Here is a 27846-nt window from a genome sequence, read left to right as displayed (position 1 = left end):
CGAATTCAAAGGAAACGTTCACACTTGAACATTCATTTCAGTTTATTGAAGTCAAACCAGGCAAGTCTGAAAACGTTTAACTCTGTGGAATGTCGCTTACTCTCAGAATTAATTGTGAATTCTAAAGAAATACGTTCTAAAAGCTGGTCAAATAAAATACAATAAATGTACAAAATGTTTCTACTTTCACAAACATTCAGAAGCAATATTACAGGCATTCATATGACACCACAATATGACAATTGAGCTTTTTCTTTTGCAGCTATGTACAATTGATCAAGCATCATTCTCTTACACAATGCAATAGGCTACATGACATAACCGAATAAAACTCTTTTCATGAGCACATCGTTGTAAAACTAAGAGAGGACATACATTCTACCCAAGCCAAATCGTTTAGGATACGTTTTATTCAGTTGGAGTGTGTATTTTGATTCAGTGTGCATGGTGAAAATATTACATTAACACATTAATCTTTACATAAACTCAGTAGCAAGAATTAGTAAACAGTCTATTTAAAAAGAATGTGAAAACAGTACATAAAATCAAATAGTGTAAGCTGGTAGGACACCACCTTTAGTAAATGTAGTTAAGCAACACAAAGAACATGCTTGGAGAGCTCAAAATGATAATGACACTTTCAAATACACATGAAAATGTACAAAGTACAGTGCACAGACACCAAACACTGGAATCAATGGAGGTTATACACTTTTAACATTTGATGCAGCAAAATAGATACAGCAACAAATCAGTGATTGAGCCACTGCATAAACAAATGAAGTAAATGCAATTTCTATGATAGCCATGTTCTGAGGGTTCAAACCAGACATTTGTTTGTCATTCCAAAATGTCACTGGACATTTCTGTATCAGATTAAACAAGACAAAGTAGTAACTACTAGTACCAACTGAATATCAGGCAAAAAATAAAAAGTGTGCTTTGCATCTTGCCATACTGCAATTCCTTGATATTTTTCATTATAAACGTAAGGGAAGATATTGGTATATTAAGAACAAAAAAGTGCCTATGGTATCTAAAGTAAACCTATATAAAAATAAATGTACACTATAAAAATATCACAATGTGAGAAACAAAGAAATGGATACCTGTATTGCCTTCCATGTTTCAGAACACACAAACACAAAAAATGCAGATGCAAGTAAGAGCAAACCATATTTCCAGAAATATACAAATCTCAGTTTGGCAGTGGCATCTTCAAATGTCAGAATTCCTTAAATTTACTGTCAGGTGTAAGTATCCAGTACAAATACAAAGCGTTTGACATATCCACCAATAACACTCCATTTTGAGACTAAGAAAAATAAATACAGAAAATTAACATAAAGGCAAAATGGGAGCAATTCAAGTAAACTGAAACTTGCAGCACTTTCCCTACTTTCCATAAAGTGACAAACATACTTGGTGGTGCCATTACGTATAATACTTGTCTGTGATCTATATGGGAAATGTATATTATGACTAATGGGCAAGTCCAGAACCCACGTGTTAAAGCAGTCACGATCAATTCTTCCTTTCGTTCAAACTGTGGCACAGCAACGCCAGAATGACTGCACAGACACCAGTAACAAGAGAGTAACAGTTTAGTAACTTAACAGCATGGTAACTACCCCCCCTTTAGGAGATCCCAAGACACCTTAACATAAAGACATGGTAGTTTCTCCAAGATCAAAGCTATTAAGTAGATTCACATCAAGTAGAAGTCATAGAGGATTATGCTACACTCTGTCGTAAATCATACAGCCCTCCCTACGTCCAGCTACAATGACAGTTATCATTTAGCACAATAGCATATGTCATTACAACAAAACAAAATACAAGATGCTTAACATCAAGCATGTTGAAAATGATAAATGAGCGTTACAATACAGTTTGATACCCTTCAAATTCGACTCTATTGTACAGCATTACATCCTATGCATGAAACACGATGATTTGAAAGGCATGAATACAATTGCAACTTTATCGCGTATCAAATAACTAAGTTTGATTATATTTACACTTGTATGCTGGAAACACAAATGTAAACGGCAAAAGAGAAAAAAAAAAAAAATCTCACAGTCTTACAACTAGCATAGCTTTGAAACATGATATGGGTTCTTTGTAATTGACACACTGGCATCTGTTCAATACTCACAATGGTAAATATTTGATTTAAGAGAGACATGGCAGTGTTGGAGTATGTGTGGCTGAATGAGACAACAGCTGCTTAACACTACACCATCAAACGTTACCAATTGTAGATATCAGTACTGATCTTTGCCGGTGACTAGACTAAGTTGTTACTCTGAAATGACTGTGAACTGAGTGGACCAAAAGATGATTGCGATACAGTACCGGCCAAGCAATAATGTAATTTTGCTGACAAAAAGGGCACATAAACAACATTACGATTAGTGATATCAAATTGTCTAATACAGATGAATAATACTGTACATTGTGAATGGATGTAAACATCGACATAAATATATTAATGATTATATAATCTTACAAATCACAAACTCACTGGAATGGGGCGGCAGTTGAACAAGCCTTACTTGAATGAGCCTCGTTTTTATAGATGTTATCACGACAGGCTCATGTAGTGAAATCCTACCGGTGAGGGGCAAACAATTTCACCCTACATGTTTTACAACAGTCTTTGCTATTTACATGAGGTACATAAATAAAGTTCTTGGTTTAAAGTGTTTATAGAGTGTTGAAGTACCAAAGATATGGAAACTGAGTTTGCCATTGAAAGGCATTGTTTTAGCAGAGGTTTTTGGCGAAACGGAGCACGTCTGAAAAATATTAAAGTGACAATTAGTTGTGAAAGTTTTGTTTAAAAAAAACAGAGATGAATTGCTTACATTGTTATATAAGCAATCCTTATGTATTTGATATGAGGCTGTTAATTGATGTTAAAAATTTTTTTTTAAATCATACCAACTGCTGTATATTTGGAATTGAAAACAACCCCAATTTATCAAGTTTGCTTCGATTTAACTGAAAAGAGAACCAGCTAGCTGTGAGTGGCTACTCTAAGGTTCACTCTTGTTTGTTGTCATTTGAGCTTTGTTTTGTTGAAGCCCCTCATTTCCCTCAGCGCTTTGGCCCAGTCCCTCTTTCTCCCCCCTCCTCATCTTCATCCTCCCCATCACTATGTCCTTCCTTTGCAGCTTCCTTCAGTTCGAGTGGTTCCTTCTTTATAGTGACTTGTCTAAGGTTAACCTGGGGCCCTAAGGGTTTCTGGGGGTCATGGTTTGAGCAACAGGGCCGGTTGTCTAGGGCAGACACTGCCAGCTGTCCTCTTTCGTGCTCTCGGCAGAACGAGGCAGGGCAGAAGTGGCAGAACGAGATGGCGGAACGCTGGCATATGCTGCACTGGTGCCAGGGGCATTCCCATCGCCCTGAGAAGCATAAAAACAATCAAGTCAAGAATTTCAAAACATGCAAGTTGTTTCTCTTTCGGCGCCTACGGCTGTCAAAGAGACAAATGTGATTTGTAAGGACACCTTTTTTGGTGATATCTGTCAGGTAGTAGGGACATGGGTAAAAAAAATAAATACACAACAGCAGCATTTACTGTATGAAAATCCAAATTGCTCAAAGACAAATAAACATTATATTCAGAGCGTTTGGAAGAACTAGTCTCTCTGGGTAGCATTACTACAGAAATTCTTACGTTCAACAGGTAAAACTTGAGTGCCAAATGGCACGTACCGGATGGAGGTTTAGTCAGGTTGAGGCAAAGGAGATGGTAGGCCTTTGGGCAATCCTTTCTGTCACACATAACCATCTCTCCTCCCTCTCCACAGCAGTAGCAGAAATATTCATGGATCTGTTTGCTCTCCGTCTTCAGTTTGCGCTTCTTAGGCTTAAGTTTAGCATTGCGCACCTTCTCCTCTCTCTCCATAACCACAGCACTCTACATGAAGACGAATGAGGTTTAAACAAAGCAAGGGACATGGGTGACCAGTGATTAAAAATACAATGAAGCCATTTAGTTTAACTCAGAAGGCTAATTCGCTACAGCTTCCAGAAGGGATTTTCTATGGGTTTTTAGATTTGATTTATTAGTAAAATAAGGTCTGTAGTAAGCATTACTTCAAACTTCATATTTTGTACTACAGCATTAATTACAAGCAGTGATGTAGCAAATCATCAATAATTGTGCAACCAGCACCATATGTAGAATAATGCAGCTTTTCTCTAACACTGATATGCCTAATCATCTTAAATTAAAAAAATATATATTTTCTTAAAATATTACTACACTACTGCGGTTTCTTTCCATTTAACCTTTTAAGCTCTGAAGGCGTTTTAAAGATTTCCTGTTTCGGTGGCATGCCTAAAATTAAAGGCTTATAACTCTACAAAAAAGGGTCAATTGTTTGGTATAATTGTAAAGAAAACCTTTTTTTAACAATTATTTTTTAATGATATAGATTGATAAATTATGAGACTCTCAGCCTAAGAAACTGTTGAGGGAAAAAAACAAAACCAGAAATTGAGCCAAACATCTTTGTACCTTGACTTTATATATCTCAATGTTTAAATATGGTAGCTCAGAAAAGCTGCTTTTGTTTTGTTCCCAATAACCTGCAACTGAATATAATTCAGTGTTGAAACGAAAAAGCAATCAAATGTTATAGCACTACAAAAAAGATTTACCCTAGTGTCCAAAAGCCTCTCCAAACAAATAAAACATAATAACTGTACATAAGAACTTATTGCACATGTAGATACAACAATGAATAAAGATATGCCCTCTCTCCAAAGCATGCAGGCATGAGTAACAAGATCTCATTCAGTTTCATTCTGTGTCATCTGAGCCATTGTTGAGTCTGTATCATGTACTTGGTGCCAGAGCATGTAAGCGGAGTGGAGCGAGATGTCGCTCCGCTTAATTATTTGCTCAAGTGTGATCGCTCAACTCCAACGCTACAGTTCAAAAGTCATCACTCCACTTTTCACTCACGAGCGCTCATGAGTGAGAGCAATGTTGGAGCAGAGCAGCATGAAATGAGAAAGAAATGAGACAGTATTCTTGATTATTTCATTTTGCATCATATAAAAAAAAAAATCCTCATCATATTGGCATTCAACCTAATATTTCATGATGCAAATAACAACAGCACAAACAATGCCTTGATGTAGGCTACTTAAAAAAACAACCAAAAAAAAAAACTTTAAATCTGTACTTTACAGCCTGTGAACCCTAATTACTAATTGTTTCTAAAGTGGATATTGGTCATTGAGAAGGCACCAGAAAAATCTAAGATGCGCTACAAAACTATCTAACGGTGGCTGTTTTGTTTGAACTGATGCATGAGAAACAAACAAGCATGATTTCTTTTGATTAGGAAAAGAAGGATTTGAGTGAATGGGAAAAATTGTGTTAAGCCCATTCACTTGTTCCAGAGGGACAAATAAAATTACAATGTGAAAAGATTGTCTATATTTTTAATTCAAGAATGTACTGTAAGATTTCTGGTTTGCTCATGTAACCAGTTTTGTTGTGTTTTGCCAGATATTCAAGTCAATTTCTTCTAATAAGTTCTTCTATAAAGTTTAAAATCTTGGACCTAATACAGCAGCTAACACCACATATTTGTCAGTGTAGAAGCGTACACATTAATGCAGCCGCATGAGAAATGTAGCACATTCTGGTAAGAGCGAAAAGTGAGTGCCTCGTGAGCGGCCAGAGCGGGCTGTCTCATGAAACGCGCTCCTCGCTCCAGTGTAATTATGATCGCAACGCTCCGCTCACATGCTCTGCTTGGCGTCATCTCCTGCTGGCCATATGTAATTGGAGTGAACGATCCTCTCTGCCCATATTTGGATGACATCCATCTCTGGTTGCAGCAATATGAATTCGATCCGATGATTGGTTTCATACTCCATGACACTGGACTATGTACTACATTTCCAACTAAGTCATCTGAATCAGGAAAGCTAACATGTTTTTTGCCAGATAGCACATTATGTGCTGTGCACATTGTACTTAATGTTAACCACAGACCTTTTTTAACTTAAAAAGCTTTTCTTAAATCCCATAGGAACCCATGTTAAAATTGTATTATGGGTTTTAGAATAAATTTCACATCAAGTTGCAAGTAAACAAAAAAAAAATTGTTAAATAATAAAACAATGGATCATGAGAGAATTATATTTTTGATTTGTGTGTGTGAGTTCTTGGAGATGCATTGTTTACATTTTTACTTTTTGTAACACGTGTTCAAGTCAGACTTGTGTGAATAATAGTAGGCCAATCAGACAATTAATAATTTAATTATTAAGTGTCAAATTTAAGACACAGATATTATGTTTTGATACTAATTATTTAAAAATGTAAAAAAATGTAAATAAATACATTAACTAAATGTGCAAGAATAAAGAGAAACAGAAACAAAACAACAACCTAGCAAATAAAACTGAAGTACACCTTAGCTAATGGTATCTCCAGAGAATTGTCAATGGTGTTGAAGGAAATTGTGTGTAACTACTATTTGCTGCTGTCTAATTTAATTAAGCTTTACCTTGGGCTTAACTCCAAGAAAACCACTGCAGTTTTCTGCTCCACAGTGGCACGATGTCCTCCCATTACCCAGACAGTCCAAGTTATAATTAAAGGTCAGTTCTGTGCCTGAAGAAAACAAGAGTTTTTCATGATTACCCCAATTAGCTTCTAAACAAACACTGCTTACATTTTCATAAAAAACAAAACACAACATGGGCTATTAATGATTGCACCATCAAATTATACCAGATTTTTAGATTCACTGAAGAAACTGTGAGTGGTGCTTCCTTGTGCAGAAGCTACTGCCATGGTGCTAGGGTGTTTTGTGTGGTTGCAAGCACACTGCTATGAGGATGCTACGGCATTTTGAGAGGTTTGTAGTATGTTACTATGCAGTTTTAACAGTTACTATGGTGTTCAAGGTGGTTAGTTACTGTCCCAAGTCTATGATTTTCTGGTTCCTAGATATGGCTCTGGTCCATTTATTAAAGTTAGGGGTTTTAAAAAAATTCCTAACTATAGGTATAAGTAAATAGTTATTCTCACCAGCAGTGTTATCACATAATGTGAAAAGCCCGATTCGCACGTCCCCGTTCACGGTCCACTTCTGAGTCTCACAGTTTGGACTGCAGCTGTGGTTCATAAAACGTGACAAGTTCCCTTTGGGTCCTGCATCTATCACACGATCCTGAGGAACACAGGTGGGTTAACTTTAATACAGCTGAGATGACATACATTGTCCAATTGAAATGGACATTCACAGAGTGAATATGAAAATGGTGGTACCTTAGTGAGGGTCAGCATGTAAAAGTTGGTCACATGGTTCTCATTGGCATGTCTTATTCGTTGCTTGCATTCCTCAGAATCAATCAGTTCGCCAACATACTCCATGACAAAATCACCCTTTGTAAAAACAAATGAAGCACCAAGATTAGTAAAAATGTAAAAAACTTCAACTACACACAATCTGCATGGAATGAATGAAGATAAATTAATATTGCACCAATTCTGATCCAACTAAACAATAAAAGTGTAAAATTGAAAAGAAAAATGTTGGATGCTGAATTTATCATTTATTCCAAAAAAGTTTGTAGAACTAAATTAATTGTTTGACATTACAAACAGTTATGTAGCTTCTGAAAAAAGGATCATGACTGTATATTTTGTTTGTCCTTTTTAAATTTATGTGCATCTTTTGGTGCTCAAGGTGTGCATAGTAGGCCTTACATTTCATCGAGTGCTTAAGGAAACCGATATGAAGTCATTATACTCATTAAAATGTACAAACATACAAACATTTTAATCAATTAAAAAGTTACTTTTTTAAAACCGATTCAAACAAAATCTCTGTGCTATTAGAGTCTGAGCTCAGATAGTTAACTCACCTTCTTGAGGTCCTGCTTTGTCTTTAGACCCCATCCTCGACCATTGGTCTTTATGACTTCAATGTCAGGATAGAGGCGTTTGGAGAAGCATTGGTTGTGGCAGCGGTCACCAGCAGGACAGACCTGCGGGTGGCACTCATACTGCAGCATGCGGTTCAAGCACTGAGAGTCCTGGCTGCATGGACGCTCATCTGTGGGTTTGCAGTTGCAGCGTGGGATCTCGGAGAGGTCAGCGACATGCACCTGCACCTTTCCAACTGGCTTATTGGACTGAGATAAGGAACATGGAGAAATTTCAGAGCTATAGTAAACAGTGGCATGGGAAATAAATCTATTGTCATGAAAGGAACTGCAAGTGGTTCAAACCAACCTTAGTAAGGGTTGAATTTTGCCAATTTGAAAAACGTGGCTGCGAGGGATAAATGTAGAGCTCATTCAATGGGAAACCAATGTTTTCTGGATTTTTCGTTAACTGTATTTCTTCTGGCTTGACATATTTTGAAAGTTTCGGCAGCTGAATGATCGACACGAAGATATTAAGCAGTACAATCGCTTGAATGAACCTATTCCTGAGAGCCTCGTTTTCAACTGCGATAAATTAAATATGTCTACCCTGACTAAGGTCTATGAACGGGAAATTTCAGTGTAGATAGTTTGAGCTTCTACTGAAGGGGAAATTTCAGTGTAGATAGTTTGAGCTTCTACTGAACTTTAAACTGATTGTACCACACCTTGATAAGTTTGTATGGTGGGGGTCTGCGAGAGTTGCGTTCCTGTTCGAGGGCCTCCTTGGTTTCTCGCTGCGCTTTTAGCTCCTGGAACCGTTTTGCAGCCTCCTCAAGTGCTTTATTTCAACACACACACACACACACACACACACACACACACACACACACACACACACACACACACACACACACACACACACACACACACACACACACACACACTTTAGTTCAGAAATAATCTAAGCAATAAGCCTGGGCAATATTTTTACAGGTCAAACAATGCAGTCGCATTTAATATGGGTCACTGTTAAGACTGATCACCTTTTAAAACGAAAAATGCATGGTTTGGTATCTCACCTTTCTTGAAGGTCTTATTGATGCCAACTTGCCCCTCTGCAAAGTTCTTATCACTCTCAACATATGGGAAAACTCTTCCCTGGTTAATCCAGTAATAGTCGTGGGATCCAAAGAAAAAGACTGGAAAATCGCCAATGTCATGCTTTAGGCTCTGGATGTTGGAGGGAACCAGGCGAGGGTTGCATATCTCAGCGGGCCACCATCTATGGGTCAATATCAGCATTAATACTACATATTATTCTTGGTCTATTTTCACAGACTGAACCCCTTCTTAAGGCTTATTTGTATCAAATCCAAATTTCTATCACAAAAACATAAGATTCAAAATAATACAATGCATCTGTGAAAGTAAATAATTTCATACTACGATGATACGAGTATGATGATTATTTAATTTTTTTTTAATTCCAAGGCTGTGTCGATTTTTACATTGTTCTGATTCATTCAAGCATCCAAGCTTATCAGAAAATGAAAAATATTCTGTATCAGACTTGGTGTGAACATTTTAGGTCATGCTGTTTAGTCACACAAGACATGGTGTGAACAGTTTAGTATAAGTCCTAGGACACAGATACCATATTACATTATATGTATTCAGAAATGGTTAGTCAGAGAAGATATGCATATAGCACAGATAGATTTTTCAACAGACGTACCTGTAGTTGCCCAGCTTGACCCAGACTATCTGCTTATAATGGGGTTTCTTGCCTGATCTGCATTCCCCACACAGCCACGTCCCCTCCGGCATCTCCATGTTCAAACACTCGGGGTGGAACGAGGCGGGGCAGGCCTCGCAACACAACAGTCTTCCTCCTTTTTGACAAGCACACACACATAAACGCACATTCGAATACACATAGGTTCACAGCATTACCACATGCTTGTCCATTCCCATTAAAAGTGATATTCCCCAAACCTTGTCCATGAATGTGTTGTCGAAGTTTAATATGTCTCAGAGATGTTCTGTAATCTTTTATACTTTAAGTTTAGATTTAACACAGCAATTTGGAGATCAATTTGGCTTAAGGACATGGTTTGATGAGTAACACCTTTCGCCGTAAATGAAGAGTTAACCCAAAAGTGAAAACTGTCGTAATTTAATTACAAACTTGATGACAATCTTTCTTATTTTGGGCACAAAAGGCAAACATTTAGCAAATATTCTGGCCCATCTTTTCAATACCATGGCAGTTGATAAGGAAACAGTTTATAGCTTCAAAAAAGTGCATCATATTTCAAGTTTTCTGTAAGCATACAATATATTTTGGTAAGAAAACCCACAAAATGCAAGTTATTTTTCAGTCAATATATGTGTTCACAAGAGAAATGCAACATGCCAAACAACACCAATACACAAGCCGCAGTAAACAAGCTTCTCTCATAGTGCCCATGAATGTGCAAAAGACATGATTTTCACTGAAAAATAACATACTTTCACTAAAACCTATCATGTGCCTACAGAAGACTTGGAATATGACGCAGGAGTTGCATGATCTACTTTTATGATACTTTTAGGTCCTTTTAAGCTTTAAAGTGAATCACTATCAACTACCATTTTATTGAAAAGACAGACCAAAATACACATGCAAATCTTCCCTTTAGTGATTCGCATTTGAAAGACTGTTGTGGAACAAACATGAGAATTAGTAAATGATGACAACTTCCATTTTCGGGTGAACTATCCCTTTAATATGTGCTTTTTGTGCCATGTGATTTAAGCAGCCAATAGCGAGTGATCAGAAGGGGGTACTATGGGAAGCATGCAGTGATGCACACTGAATGATTGTCCATCACCTCCTGTACACTAGCAGACACACAGAGCAAGTATTTTGGATGGTGTAATTTAAAACACTAAAGGCAAGCAGGGCAAATAAGCACTGATGGCCAATAAAACAAATTACAATAACAATGCCATCCAAAATATTTTCTTGTTAGGAGGGTAGGTGGGAATAATTGTGCACAAGCAAACACCGAAACGTAAATGAAAGCAATTTGGAAAAAAGCCAAGCAATTAATGCTGAGCCAAAGCGGGTTACAGACTCAGAAAACCATGTGCAAATAACCTAGTGAATGTAATGATATTTAAGAAAATGTAATACCAGTTGCTTTGTAAGCTTTTATGTTGCAATCTATACGTGGTTCTCAACTGGCTTGTGAGCCAGACAGCAGGGAAAAATAAAGCTAAATGCAAATTATAAACTGCACAAACTAACCATATAAATTGTACTTGGAATAGCTAAATAAATAGGCATGTCAACTTTTAAAAGAGAAAACCCTTCTCTTATCTTTTGGTGTTGACGTGAAAGCCTACCTGTCCATTCACATTGTTTTGTTTAGTGAATTAGTGGCTTAATAAGTTTAATAAATTTAAAAGTTTTATTTAAGAATATTTTTGTTACTTTTGTACAATAAACTATTTTGTTTCTGTGTTGGGACGCCATTTGATGTCCAATGTAATATCTTGGTCCTGAAGCATAACCAGTTTAGAACCACTGATCTTTACCCTTGTGCTCTAACTCAAACCATATCCCCAAAATGTGTTGGTGAATCTGAACTAATACCAAATGTCATTATCTGATCTTAAACTACAAATCTGTCAGTGAAACTTGCATGTTATTTCAAGCCCACTATTTGTATTAGAAGCATCATGATTGCATAAAACAGCAAGCGGTTGATTGACCAAAAAAAAAAAAGATAAATATATACACACACGTTGCAATAAGACAGCTGTGAAAGCATACAGATGGCAAACTACATAAACCAAGAAAACATGATTTTACCTTTCCCAATATTCTTTTTGGTAGCTGACGAAGAAGAAGGAATCATAGGTAATTTCATCAACTCAGCACGATTTGACTCAGTCAGAAGGTAGTGCGACTTAAAGGTATATGAACTTAATATGGTGTCAGTACGGTCGTGCACTAAAAGCCCTACACGAGACAAACAGGAAAAGTCATGAGCAATGAAACTACCCATGATTCCAGAAAAACACACATCAGGAAAAAATGACACACAATTTAATAAGAAGGCCTGAAAAGAGAACACAAAAACGAAACTCTTAAGAGGAATACTCCAGTGTTGGAGTGGGAGCTTAAACGGTTTAGTGGATAAAATGCAAGACTCAACTTTAAGGATATAAGTGTTTCAGGCCAGTTAACAGAACTGTCCCTTGCACCATTGTACCAGTGCTGTGTTATCATTAAATCTGACATTAGTTGGTCTTGGTTAAGTTTGCGTCATTGCAAATTCTGCTGATTTAAATTTGTCACCAAGGTAATATTATCTAAATGGCCAACATACACTGCTTCTTGAATGATCGTGATAGGAGATCACTAAAACGCTTGAAGTCACATAAAAAAATGGACAGTAGAACTCACGGCTATGTTTTTATAGTGAAAGTAAGAGCATTTCCACATGCACAAGTTGACAAGAACTTACAGGATTCAGCCACTGGTTAGTGAGGCTAATCGGAAAAGATTACTTATATTTTCTAGGGAGCAAAAAGATTGGACTGTGGAGCAATGGAAAAATTAATGTGGTCTGATGAGTCCAGATTTACCTTATCCCAAAGCGATGGGCGAGTAAGCGTAAGAAGGGAAGCTCATGAAGCGATGCACCCGTCATGAATAGTGCCCACTGTACAAGCCACTGGAGGCTGTGTTATTATCGGAGGTTGCTTCAATTGGACAGGTCTAGGTTCAGCAATGTTATGCAGAAATAAAATGAAGTCAACTGACTACCTGAATGTACTGAATGACAAGGTTATCCCATCAATGGATGTTTTTTCTTCCCTGATGGCACGGGCATATTTCAGGACAACAATGTCAAGATTCATCGGGCTCAAACTGTGAAAGAGTGGTTCAGGGAGCATGAGGAATCATTAAACCATAAATTGGCCACCACAGAGTCCTAACCTTAACCCCATTGAAAGTCTTTGGGATGTGCAGGATAAAACTTTATGGAGTGGTTCAACTCTCTCATCATCACTACAAGATCTCTGCCAAATATTAATGCAACTCTGGATGGAAATAAATGTTGTGACGTTGCATAAGGTTGTTGAAACAATCTACAATGGCCAGGCAGTGTAGATGAGGTTTTGTATACATTTTTAGAATGATTTATGAAAGTCTTAAAAGGAGCTGAAAATGATTAATCAATCAGTAATGTTTTGCACCTTATGGCATAATTTTCCACAAAAGGTGTAATTATGATTTTTAGCAGTCAATAAGATACATAACAGTTTTAGATCAAATATTTCCAGCCATTATTAAAATTGATTTTTTTTTTTTTTTTAAAGTTAGCAATACAAAATACACTGCTAAAATAAAATGTATCATTTTTCGTGCTGGGGCCAGTGAAAATGCTGGCAGGGCAAGTAACAATCTGAACTACTGTCCTAATTGGGCCAGCAGAAAAAATCCTTACTGTTGAGTCTTACATGCAAAACTTAAAACACAAAAAAACAACAACTGTGTCACATCTAATTGCCAAATGTTTTCTGTATTTTATGGTAGCCAAATGTTTAAGACAAAGGTCATTATGACAAACATTGGTCATAAACAACGTGATTTGAAGCTGCTCCCATGCCAACACGGATTATCCAAATTACTGCAGACAATAGAGATGGTTAAAGAAATTACCATACTTCATATAATTAATTCATGAAGGAATTAGTGGGGGAAGAGATCATTTCTAAAAGAGTAAGAAGGTTTCTAATAATTTCAAACACGGATGTCAACATTATGAAAAAAGTAACCAACAACGACTGAATTAGGGATGAACTAAATATATTGGCATTGGCCAATAGTTAATTATAATTAGTGGATTTTTATCATCATTATAAGTCAGATTACATATGGTCATTTTCAGATATGGGAAGAAAATATTTTTTCTTTTCTTTTTTTATTCCCATTCAAATATTATACAATTTCTCTATGGATTAATTTATGATTTACTACACGATTTCACTTGAAGCATGTAAAAGTACAAATGTATAATACTGTTCATCATATCAGTTCTCAGACAAAACTTAAAAATAATGATAAAAGTGGTGCATACCAACTGAGAATTAAAACTCTGGCATAAATAAACAAAACATGTTTTCTTAATCTATACAAATAAGTGTATCACTAATTGTTCTGTTAAGTGTCTAACAAAATTGAATGGGTACAAAATTCTGTCTGAAATCTACATTCAAATAAATCAGATCTTGGTCTCTCCCCAGAAGAATCAGAGACAGTAAATTAGTAATTAATTAGTAGAAAACAAACATGATCTGATGGTGTACAAACACATAGTACATCTAAAAGAAAAGAAGTTAAGAGGTCACATTCAAAAAGTGTCCTACTCTTAGAAGGAACATTGACATTGGCAAGGACAACACTGACCAGAGAACATTAAAAAACTGATGTTGTATGAAAGCCATTAAAGAGTTACATGTACATTTAGACAAGAACTCAGCAAGAGTTTACACAAGTAGATGCCATTAAATTAGGTGCACATGAACATATCAAACTAATTATCTGAATAATTATTACATTTACTGTTATGCTAGGTATCAAAAATGTCAGGCCAAACGTACCTCGAGCGCAGATGAAACACCAGCCTACATTCACAGGTGAGGAGAAGTGTCCGTTCTTCCTGGAACTGGAGTGGTTGCTACATATGATGAAGTGAGGTGTTATCAACACACTGCCAGCCGCCACACAGCCGTCTCCTGTGTGAAACGCCACCGGACACCGAATACAACGCATCATGCGACCTATGTGGGAAAACATATACTTGACATCTAACTAGGGATGGGAATCAAGAACAGGTTCTTGTGTCAGTTCCATTTCTTAAAAAACACTGGAACCGAATTATTTTCATGACGCTTGGTTCCGTTGATGGTTCTTGAACACCAGCATTCTTCTGTGGATGCTGATGGAAAACCATACTTTATTCTGACAATGCACCGCTACTTATCTACAGTGCAATGACAAAGAATATCATGTTTGTGAGCAAGCAGTATCAATTAATAGTGATGAATTGAGAACAGTGTTAATTTTTTTAATGAATTCACTGACGAAAACGTTCATTGACAAAGGGTTTTTAGACTTCATCAACGATTACGAAGACGTGATGAAAAAGGCACATCATGGCAATAATTAAAAAATTTAATGAAGCATACTGTTGACAAAAATGTGACTAGATTAAAATAATACAAGATATTAACAGTGCAAGATATACACAGAAGAAACATCTTGAGAATTTGTATATAGAAGAAAATATTAGACTTGGATTCATTTAATACAATAATCCAGTGTGTTAGGGATTTCTCCGCTTGAGCTGCATGAGTTGAATGCGCTGAACACCAGCATAATGAACCGCTTAAAAATGGGGGAAATACCTCATTCAAAGACATCCTAATTATAGGATGTTTTATCACTATAGCCACAACATACTTTATATTTAATAAAACAACTTACATCTGCACAGTGAAGTGAATAAACAGGTTACCTTGAACTAAATGATGTGCTAGTCAGGATATGCATAATATGCGTTGCATAAATTGTGTTGTGAATACACCGTTTCCGTAAGAAACATGCTACAAGCAATATAATATTTTTTCACAGAAAATGAATAAGTCTCTAAAGCATGAAGAATTCAGAATACAGTAGACTAACTTCTAAAAAGTAGCTAATACAGTCTATTCATTATTATTTCAGGAGCTCAGGTTTTTCACAAGGACAATATATATATTTATATGTTTGATACACGTTTACATTAGAAAATCTAAACAAATACAAAACATTTTTCTAAATGTTTGAATATTTGATTAAAGTTTAGTCTTTTAAAGTTTGACACACTTGTCAATTTTGTAAGTCATCATGAACAAATATATAATTTTTGCTAACTAAAATTATCATTTTCGTTAATGACATGATGAAATATTGACAAATTTTAAATGAGACTTTTTGTCAAAAGACTAAAACTATGACTAAAATGAAAAAAATTAACACCGAGTGGGGAAAGGCTGTTGCCCTAAAATAATGCTTAAGAAAAAACATTGTTAATAAGCAGACCACACAGCTTTCAATTGTGTTGTCCTCATAACAAACAAACAACTGGACCAGTGTAGTAAACTTCCTCAAAAGTACTAAAAGAATAATTTAAATACCAGAATAGTTAAGTAAAATGGGAATCGGAACTAGAATAGTTCAACTCAATATTATTTGAATCCCTAAATCTTACAAACTAATGTGAATTTTATAAAAGATGCTTCAACTGATGCAATCTGTGATGTACCTTTGGCAGCTTTGACAAGGTCTTTGTCGAGACAGCATGTGGCACAAATGTGCTGGGGGCAGCGGAGGTCTCCAGCATCTGTAGTGGTTCCAGGCTGCTTGCGAGCACAGGTATCATGGTAGTAGCGGCCACAACCATTCACAGAGCAGCGCTTCACATCACCTTCTGTGACCTTGCAGGAGAAGCAAGGGTGGAAACCTGGAAAAAGAGTGAGAGAAGAGGTGTATATATATATATTATATATATTCCACTGCAATTATACCTTTTTTTAATCTGTTATTTGTTCAATTTTGTCTAAATGAATTATCAATTGTCAAACAATACATTCAGGTATCCAAACTTCAAAATAATTGGCACTGGACATGTATTTTATACTTCTTTAAAATCGCAATAACTTCATGTGAACAGGTCTTAATTACGTTTCAGAATAAATTTCAGTATGTCTAACCATATTATACCATAGCTCACCTGTCTTACACTCCTTACACACAAGTTCTCCCTCTTTCCCACTCTTGGATCCCATACACTCTGGATGAAAAAGCCTGTTACACTCCCCTTCGCAGCTCACCAATGAATCCCCGAAGGTTTCACAGACCTAAAAGATCATAGAACAGAATAGCTCTAACAGATTCTATTTACTCCAGAGGTGACAAACACATAAACATATACAATCACTGAACAACTTATTAGGAACACTATACTAATACTGGGTAGGGTCTCCCTTTGCTCTCAAAACAGCCTCAATTCTTTGTGGCATGGATTCCAGAAGATGTAGGAAAAATTCCTTTGAGATTCTGGTCCATGTTGACATGATTGCACCATGCAATTTCAGCAGATTTGTCAGTTGCACAGTCATGCTGTGAATCACCCGTTCTACTACTCCCCAAAGGTGTAAGATCAGGTTACTGGGAAGGTCACTGAAGAACAGTGAACTCATTGTCATGTTCATGAAACCAGTTTGAGATGAATTTGTTTTGTTACATTGTGCATTATCATGTTTGAAGTAGCCATTAGATGATGGGTAAATTGTGGCCATGAAGAGATGTGCATGGTCAGCATTTAAGCGTTAATTGATTGGTATTAACGGGCCCAAAGTGTGCCAAGAAAAGTTTCCCCACACCATTACACCACTAGCACCAGCCTGGACTGTTGACAAAAGGCAGGTTGAGTCCATGGTTTCATGCTGTTGGTGCAAAATTCTGATCCCATCATCTGTGTCCCTCAGCAGAAATTGAGATGAATTAAACCAGGCTAAATTTTTCCAGTCTTCAACTGTCCAGTTTTGGCGAGCCTGTGCGCACTGCATCCTCACCTTTCTGTTCTTGGCTGACAGAAGTGGAACCCAATGTGGTCTTCAACTGATGTAGCACATCCACCTCAAAATTTGAGGTACTGTGCATTCTGAGATGCAATTCTGCTCACTACAATTGTACAGAGGGGTTATCTTGAGTAACTGTAGCCTTTCTGTCATCTTGAACCAGTCTAGGCATTCTCTGTTGACCTGTCTCATCAACAAGGCATTTCTGTCCACAGAACTGCCGCTTCCTGGATGTTTTATTGTTTTTGGCACCATTCTGAGAAAATTCTAGAGACTGTTGTGTCTGAAAAATCCCAGGAGGTCAGCAGTTACAGAAATACTTAAACCAGCCCATCTGGCACTAACAATCATGCCACAGTCGATCAAATTTATTTTCCCCATTCTGATGGTCGATGTAAACATTAACTGAAGCTCCTGACCTGCATCTGCTTGATTTTATCCACTGCACTGTACTGCTGCTACACATAATGCTGCTTCAAAAATACATAGTTTTGGCCTAAATCGAAGACAACTTCACATTTATAATTTCAAGGATAAGGCAATACCAGTATGCATTTTGGGAAAAAAAAACGAACACCTGGCAGATGAAAAAAGGGTGGAGAGATATGCCTAAAGTCGAAATACAATAGGGTAAAGTGTCAAACAAATTGTTCCATCCAATTAAAATGAACTTTTTCACCAAATATTTGCGCATGCCATGTATTGAGCTTTTTAGGAGTATCGCACTGATAGCTTAGAAACATATGCTAATGCAGAAACATTTGTTCCATTTAATTAAAATTGCCTATTTCACCCAATATTAGAGTGTGCTATGCATTACACTTCATAGAGTATCGCGTTGTTAGCTTAGCAACATATGCCAACGCAGAAAAAGCAGTTACATTAATTAAAATGGCCTATTTCACACAATATTTGTGTGTACTTTGTATTGTAATTACATCAAATTAGTATAATTGTTTTTACTTAGCAACATATACTAACATCAAACAGGAACCAACTGAGCATCTTTTGTGCTATTTATTATCAATAAACACAGTTTATCAGTCATATGGGTTCATCTATATATCAAATTGTTGATTAAATGTGTATAACTGAATTGCGATATATTGGGACACTGCAACACATCGGTAAATAACATCTGTAATGTATTTCAGTAATATTATTGTACAGGACATTTTATGTTATTGTGTTTATAGAGCTCACATTACAGACTGTGTCCTTCTTTGAGGAACTTCCTCCGTGACGGGATAGGCTGGAGTCCACTGACTGGGCATCAGATCCATCAGCATCTACTGTAGCAGGACTGTCCAAATGCTTCCCAAATCCGGTCTACGAGGGATGCAAATGGATGTAAAAACTTGACTTTAATGGTACATCATACATCATTTAGCTACCAAAAACTGCTATTAAAATGCACAAGTTTACAACAATTCCATAACCTCAAGGGTTGCAACTCAGAAAAGGTGTTTTTAGAGTGTGATCTGACCTGTGGGTCATTGAGGCCTCTGGAGTCTGAGTCAGATGTGTCTCTGTACAGGGAACAGGCCATCTCAACATCGGTAGATGCTCTGCTGCGTTTCTTTAGTGGTTTACATGCATCTGAGATCTCACTTGCTCCTGCAGGATTTAAAGAGCATCAGCAGTGAGAGAAGATCCATAAATTGATTAACTGATTTAATCTGAACGGATTAAAATAATAACCAAAAATAATTATTAAAATGCATTATATCTAAGAATTATATTTAAAAAAATATCTGATGTTCCCTGCAAAGTCTCAAGCACCTTTTTGCGACCCCGTTTTGAAATCCATTTGAGGTGCCATGTCCGCCTGCAGAGAAGCACAATCTGGTTAGCTGCATCAGTCAAAAATGTTTCTTCAGCCCTTAATTTTATCCAACTGATGCATTAAAAAAAAGACTTTTCATGTGTAAAGAACTTTAAATACAGATAACAATACAAGTAAAAGAATCCCAGAGAAAATCCCACCTTTTAACTTGAAGTGTGCAATTTCTGCACAAAAGAAAAGAATTGCAACATTAAACATTGTTTTCAAACAGCTTTCCCTCCTGCAGTTGATTGAACAAAATTATAGTCCCACCCCAAACTCAGCCCATTGGTTGAGTTCATGTTTACAGCAAATTGTATAGCACCAGAGAGATGGTATTTTCTTTTTCTCCAACCCTACGAATGACTTACTTACTGCTGTTTCTGCATGTTAAACTGGGACAGGATAAAGTATTTTAACAGAGAACGCTACACACTTCAGCTTTAAAGTCATTTTTATTATTTTTGTCATTGAGGAAAAAGAACAGACATGACATTGAGAAAAGGCAAAAAAATGTAGTTGGATACATAATTTAATACCATACACTGGGAAATATTTGGTTGTATGCTGTACCTGTTCTTTCTTCACTTTCTTTTTTGGCACTGGTTCCACACTTTTCTCAGACTCGGAACGGCTTCGCACAGATCTACGCTGCTGTTTTCTCTCTAGAGGCTCTACATGTCATGCACACATTTAGGATACACACATACACACTTTATAATTTACTCGGTTTATTTCAATCCTGCTAGTAACAATATTAAAGTGTGGAATTAGCTTGCAACCACATCACTGCATAAAAAAAACAGCATATACTGTGTTTTAAATGATTGGTGTGTTGATGTGCCCATGAGGCTTATTAACTAATGTTACCACTCAGTCATTTTTAGTCAACAACTATTCATTTCATCAACAAATTTACAGATGAAAAATATATTTTTTTTCATTATTGCTACAAAATCAAAAAACCTTTTGTCAAAGACAATGGAGACGAGACAAAAGATGCATCATGATGATAAAAAGAAAAAAAAGGATTCGGACAAATAAACAGGAAAATGCGCTAGTCAGAATGTGTTTTTCAGTAAAATTTTGTAAATTAATGAATGAAGAAATAAAAGACAAAAAAATAAGACTAAAATAAAATAACGGTGTTAAAACTAACACTGGTTGACAAGCTTCACCAGAAAGAACATGCTGGTTGACCAGCCTCACAAGATTACTTTGCACGTTTTCCAGCTAGGTCAGTGCCAAACCAGTGCCATCTAAAATGACCCAGTCTGAATTAGCAAAGAAAGCTATGCTGTTTTCTTCAGCAGCTAATTCACAGGTCAAGTCTGTCATAAACTGTGATTTGTGACTGAAATGAGTAGACTAATTGATCAAACTAATACCACCAAACCAAGACACAATCAAATCTGTATATTTGAATGCATAACATTAATTTTTCACTGTAAGAGGGAGTTGATATAACTCATCTATGTGTGTGCATGCACCTGAGGACTGCTCTTTTGATGATGCATACTCGGCACTCTCCTGGTCACTCCAGCCTGAGGGAGATACAGCTCGTTCCTCTTCACTGGAGCATGTTTCTGCCTCAGCCTTATCACTGGAGCCCTTTGTGGGACAGATTAAGAAACACTAGATATCTCCACCAATAGTCTGGATGAGCCAAACAAAAAAAAAAGTGTGTGTGTGTGTGTGTGTGTGTGTGTGTGTGTGTGTGTGTGTGTGGGTGGGGGGGGAACACAACTGCCTGCCAAAAAAAGGCACAATTTCATCTATGTATAAAGAGTAGCAACAGAGCGCTGTTGTAATTTTTTAGCAAAACATTATAGTAGGCTACAAGAGCTTTGCATGTATATTAAGCAACTAAATGTGTGATACTGGAGATGTAGTCTATCATTTCAAGGCATTTTTGGTGATGTTTATTATCTAGCTAACTGTTAGTTTGCTTACGTTAGCATAGCTAGCATAGTTAATAACTAGTTAACATACCCTGGCCTGAATGCAAATAGTACTTTAATCTTTAAACTTGGGTGCGAATAGCATTTGCCACTTATGCTAATGGTCTCATAATCAATTTGATTAGAATGCAAAGTTATTTATTACATAGCGATAAGTCTCAGCCAAGTGATTGACAAAGGCTAACCTCTACACCAAACACACTACCTTTACAAATTTTGCAAAAGTCTTTGGCCTGCCAATTACCCTTGGGCCAAACAAGGCCAACTGGGTTTTGAGACTGGGTAAAAATCAAAAGGCGGAGATTCGCCGAGTCAGGTATGTGGTTTCAGCACCAAGATCGCTGAACTTGCGGGTTGGTGTTTACAGCGCACAATAGTATAGGTTTGGGAAAAATTGCAGACAGAGTACAACTCCGTTAAAATTCACAATGAACAAAGCAATGCCCAAAGATCATGGACAATGTGCTGGGACATCATCCTGCTGTTAATGTAGAGACCACTCGGGATACCATGGCAGTTACAGTCGGTGAGTGGTCAACACCAATTTATCTTGCTAGTTGGCTAATGTTTACATACAATATAAGCTTAATATTCTAGATAACTAGATAACATGATACCTCAGCTTGAGCTTCCCACTTGCTTGTGAAATGAGCAAGGTGTGTGACATCGGCACAAGGGTGGCATGTTATGGGTGGGTTTTAGGGCAACACTGCAGGGCTATTGGCTCGATGGTGGAAATGCAGATTGATTTTGGTGTCGTGGCACAAGGTCCGGGGCTATTGGCCCAGGGCTATTGGCCCCAGCAGGCCAGGTGATAGCCCTGGCTCACACTGGCCCGATAGTTGAAAGGTGGCTATTGGGTGTCAAGTGCTTACCGACAATGCACAGGACAGGGCATTCTCTATGAGATTTTAACCCTCATTGATATACCATTCCCCCTCCCCCTCTTTTTATTTGTATGGATTAATTCCAGATCAATCTGGAAAAATTACATCCCTGAAGTCTCTTGTATGTAAACTACTCTTTTGGAGAAGAAATTGTTGCTACTAAAACATTTAACTTTTTTTACTTTACAATACTCTTGTAAAAATTATCTACATGCTGATGTTATTCACGATAACACCCAGTTTACACAAGAAGCGAACAGTACAGTGAGTCAAAACTAAATTGCTACTATTACAATCAATGAATTTTTCTACACTGGAAGTACATGTAGAGGCATGATACACCTTAAGTTGACAGACATCCCATTTCTATTTTCCAGAGCTACTCCTGCCACTTTATTATCAACTCTGTCTGAAATAAAAATATTTTACTTGGAAATATCATGTGTTTGATTTTTTCATCATAAATAGTGTTATTTATATTTAAATACCTTCTGACTGTTATATCAAAGCCGGAGTGGGATGTTTCTGTTTCTGATCTACTAAATATAAGTTTTTAACCATTATCTATGTGTTGTGGCAAAACAAACAATTCAACTTCACAAAGAATTTTCAATAAAAATAAAATAAAAATTTTTTTACCTCTGGTGACTGAACCCGATCACCAGGTCTCTCCTCAATTTCTACCTTCTTAGGCAGGTCCACCTTTTCCTTTGGGAGCTGCCAGTCGCACTTGATGATCTCCACATTCAGTTTCTTCATAGTAATGGAAAGTGGGAGGAGCTTGCGAGCTGCTGCGGTCTTCCAGGGTGTCCTGATTGGAGGTGGGGAGGGTTGCTGGGGTTGGGGTCTGGTTCTGGGGAGCTCTGGGGTTGTTTTTTGCGACAATGTTCAATATCATCATCTTCCTCATCTGGAGATGGTGGTTCTCCACCACTATTGATGCTGCACTGTCTCCGCGGCTGTTGCCGACGGGGTGGAAGCACCTCTTTTGCTCTGGCACTGCCTTTGGAACGTCTCTGCTTGCGTTCGGGGCGGTTTTTGACTGCCACTCTTGGTGAGACCAAAGTATCGGTGGCAGCAGCAGCAGCACCGGCAGCAGAAGCACCAGCACCAGAAGCACCAGCAGCCGCAGCACCAGCACCAGCAGAAGAAGCTGCAGCAGCACCAGCAGAAGAAGCCACAGCAGCACCAGCAGGAGCCGCGGCAGGAGCCACAGCAGAAGCCGCAGAAGCAGAACTGGGTTCCTTATCGATATAGATGAAGGTGTAGTTCTCATTGCGTTCCTCTCGAGACATCATCAAGGCCGCCTCTGCATGGCCCACACCGACTTCCCACTGGGCACGCTCCTTTTGAGATTGAGGCTTAAGCAGCTATAAAATAAATAAACCACAGAATAAGTACTTACAAATGACCATATAAAAGTGGCCAACAAATTGAAAAAATTTGTGGAGAGCACCTTCTAAAGAGATACATACCTTTTGCTTCTCTGTTGGGTTGGTTGTCTTCCGGAGCGTCTCAGCTTGCAACTCCTCAAACTGGCTCTCACCCTGGTACACCCTGGTTCTTTTCTCATGGATCCAGGCCCTCTCAGGAACACTCCCAAAGAATTGCACATGGTATTCTCTGTTACCTACCAGGAGCCATGGAAACAAGGTATAATAAAGTGCACCACTAGAATTAAAGCATCTGTACTTGTATTCAGTACATGGATTACCTCTTGTATTGAGGCGTGTGTGAACATTTGACTGAGGGTCCGATGATACCATGCAAGGCCACCAAGGATAAGTTCCGACCTTAGCCCACACCAGGTCACCAATCTCATACACTTGACAAGTGCCAGTGCTAGTGATGACCGAAGGACAGTGCTTTTCATTCTAAACAAAGAATTGATAATACAAGACATTGTTATGATGGTCTTGGGTAAATTCAACAGAAAAATAGAGCAGAATCTCGTAAACTCTTGAGAAGAAACAGCATATTGTATACGTTTTGGAAATATTGACCAAAAGATCTTCTGTAGAAGCAGAAATTAGCATAAATATGGCAAGAATATGACACAGTAGATCAACTCACTCGCTGTTCCTTGGGTTCTGCTTTGGGGCTTTTGACGGTTGTAGTAGGTTGTTCTTCTCTGAATGTGACATGACCTTCGCTGGGCTGTGCAGAGCTGTGGACAATCCCTGACCTTTCCTCCACATATTTGAATGGATGCTGGCTCTCCTGTTCTTGAATAACACTATGTCTGCTGCTTCTCCTTTTCCTCTTCTCTTTTTTCTGCTCATGTCTTTTTCTGGAAGCCTCACCAGCCTGAACCTCTTGCAGCAGGTCCCCGCAGAGCGAGGACTCGAACAGCTCCCTGCCGTTCTGGTAAGTCTTAATGATCTTTATCTTAATCTCAGGGGAGCTGGTCTTTTTTGGAGTGGTGGTGGCTTGTGTGATATGGTTTGAGATGATGCTGTCTTGAGGTGACAGGAGAGGAGGAGAGGAAGGCAGTAGCAAGGGAGGAGGTGGTGGTAAGACTGGAGGCATAATTTGGGAAGTAGGTGGGTGATTGTGGTGAGGTAACAGTGGTGGGTTGTGCAGATGGTGTTGCTGAGGGTGGTGATGGTGAGGATGATGGGGCTGGTGGTGATGGTGGGCATGTGTTGGAGGTGGGATATGGGTCGGAGGCTTCTCCTGGACCACCGGTGGTCTCAATACTGTGCCCTCACCAAGCAGCAAACCATGATCCCCATAGTTTCGGATGGCCCCATATCCATTAGCGGAGCCATTGGGGAACTGAGAGTACAAGGCAAACTTAGCCTGTTGCTCATAAGTACTTAAGCCTGCCGGATAACCATTTGTAATAACTGGGAGGTCTTCAGCAGGGTAAGAAAAGCCTGACTCCAAGGGTGAGTCATAGTTTTGCTGTCCTCCATCATCTCCTGGGTCACTGATGGCTTCATAGACATCGTCCTGTCTGATGTTGGCGGAGTCAATAAGCTGAGGGGGTTGCTGAATTGTGTTTCCCATGATCCCTTGCATGAAAGAGAAAGAGAAATCCATTGTTCTGCTCCAGCATCCTTAAGTTTCCCTTTTTCTTACAGGGCCTGCTGAGATATTGAGTAGAGACAAAAATAATTTTATGACAAATAAAAACCTTGCTTTAGTTTTTAAACACTTGTAAAATGTAGCTGAAGCCACAATTATGTTTATAAAACTAGTTTAATAACAAAACAGGTACAAAATGGTGAACAATGTTACGCACAAATAAACAAGTCTGTGACTGTTTTTGGCAGGTTCTGCACTGCAGTTTCCTTCCATGTGGAGTATATAAAGTTTACTCCACTTTACTCTTAGTTACACTGACTTCTCCTGAATCATTAGAGCGCACTGACAAAAATAATTTAGATTGAAATAACGAAGCCTTGCCAGATAGCAATGTTTTCCCAATCAAACTGGTAAAGGACCATGCTAAACCATGCACATTTGTTAACAGTCCATAAATTACTGCAACATTCGTGAATATAAATGACAAAAAACATCTTTCTCGTTTATTTGATAAGGAGTGCACCCTTATCCCCTAAAACAAAAAGTGCACTACAAAGATAACCACCTGGCCAACACAAAAATGTTTACCATACAAACGAGTGTTTTATTGTCTATTTGGATTTGATTTTATCTGCCTAGTGAGAAAATGTATATAAAAAAAATATCGCAAAGGTATATTGTTGAATGTAATGTAACACTCCAAAAAATTACATCACACAACGCCAAAAAACAGTTTCTAAATCAATTGGACAGTTACATTGTTTCATGTCAAAGAAACACAAACCTGCAATGGACAGCAGCTGGCTAAGATTAGCATGCTAGCCTTTTCTGGATAGCAAAACAGACCCGAAATAAACATATTGTTTGTATTCATCTTAACCTAATTGTTACACGGGTCAAAAAAACAACTTAATGAATCATTAGTTTACTTCAAAACGGTCTTGTTCTCCGAAAAGCTTTGTAAAATGTAGAGCGGACCGTGTAATGTCGCTGCATTATATGAAAGGCAGCGTTAGCGGATGTGCTAATGTGGGAATATGAGGGAACATTAACACACGTACTTCCATAGATTGTTATTATGGAAATTATAAACCACATATTTTGACTAAAAATTTAGTGTTTCTTGGTAACAAAAAAAAAGCAAGAAAAAAAGCAAAATAAGCTGAATCTTAAAAAAAAAAAAAAAAAAAACGAAGACGTGAAAGCGAACACGCCAACATGGCTGCCCGTGCCCCTTTAAATCAAATTGGCCAGATTACATTACCATCCGCCACTATCTCGAGGATAGGTGATGGAAGGTGTGATGAAAACATATGCTTTATTATTATTATCAAAACCACAAATGCATGCAGCGGGTGTTTCGTTTTAATGCAATATTATCAAATAAAAGCGGCTGTACCTTCAGCGTGTTCCATTCTAAACAAATACAAATAAATTAGATTCCTCGTGCAGTTATCATAAATACAAGAACACACAAAGACTTATGTATCCACGTTTCTTAGATCTCATCCGTTGTGTGAAAAACTGGGGCTATATCAGTCGTGTATCGGTCCCCATGATATGATTCGTGGCTGTAAAATCTGGAGAAACCCCGTTTTTTTTCTCTCTCCGGGATGCTCCTGCAGACCTATGGAAATTTGGCTCCCATATATTTTCCCCGTCTCCCTCCCTCTATCTGTAACAAAAGCCTCCTCTGCTTAAGGCCTGTGTCTCAGCGCCAAAAAAAATCTCCTCCATTGGCTGTGCTGCATGATGTCAGGGGCATGTTGGGACGCGTAGTTGTTGTTTATTTTAACTTGATTGAATCAAAACAGTGAGAGAAATATAATTGCTAGACAACAAAACATATCATGTTTGTGTTACAAGGTTCAATCAATCAAACGGAATTAAAACGGTGTATAATTGAATATAAAACAATTGAAAATGTGATTTTATTGTATTTACAATAAGTAATTTAGATGTAAATGGTCTTCTAAAACATCTATTTGTATATTGTTATTGCTCTTTAGATGAACCAGTATATCAATACAGTCAACAATATAGTCTACAAATAATGAAATAATCATGTACACAAAATGCACAACATTTCATTTCCTCAGAAATTATTTAATTTTTGAGTGATTGCAATTGACACACACACACACACAACTAGAAATAGGTATATTTACAAAAAGGGATTATAAATAAACATAAATATTACACTATATATTTTAGAATGTGTAATTATTGCATTTAGGCACAGCACCATCCTTCATACGTTTAAGGATGTGCGATTTATTTGTTTTAAGATGTCCTTTAATAATAATACGCACTGGTTAACAAACTCTGTGCAGGATGTTGGAGAAATGCAACTTTGAGCTTGTAAAGCCAAGGTTCACACTTCGGTCGGCATGTCACTAGAGATTGCGATCTGTGTCGCTGGTGGGCGTTCCTGCTGCCGCTGCTCTAACTTTACTAATGGACTGCACAACTGGTCATAGCAGCGTTTGAAATACTGTTTACAGATGATAAAACTGCAGAGACCGCAGGTAAAACGAAGATAACA

General features: G+C 37.7%; 1 protein-coding gene across 1 annotated transcript; it reads right to left on the bottom strand.

Moving 5' to 3' along the window:
- Positions 1-36: 36 nt before the first annotated feature.
- LOC127636659 (histone-lysine N-methyltransferase NSD3-like) lies at positions 37-27009 on the bottom strand. The gene is given in 24 exon segments (XM_052117317.1): positions 37-3410; positions 3724-3928; positions 6543-6649; positions 7070-7211; positions 7310-7426; positions 7909-8178; positions 8640-8752; positions 8994-9196; positions 9650-9806; positions 11774-11923; positions 14575-14754; positions 16281-16478; positions 16749-16875; positions 18802-18927; positions 19085-19215; positions 19381-19426; positions 19997-20097; positions 20914-21034; positions 22911-23119; positions 23122-23641; positions 23747-23901; positions 23986-24145; positions 24345-25363; positions 26701-27009. Coding segments are annotated over 23 exon segments (4818 nt in total). The 5' UTR covers positions 25317-25363; positions 26701-27009; the 3' UTR covers positions 37-3102.
- Positions 27010-27846: the final 837 nt, after the last annotated feature.

This window comes from Xyrauchen texanus, chromosome 44 (assembly GCF_025860055.1).
Source record: "Xyrauchen texanus isolate HMW12.3.18 chromosome 44, RBS_HiC_50CHRs, whole genome shotgun sequence".
NCBI lineage: Eukaryota > Metazoa > Chordata > Actinopteri > Cypriniformes > Catostomidae > Xyrauchen > Xyrauchen texanus.
This window is presented reverse-complemented; position numbering and strand designations above follow the sequence as displayed.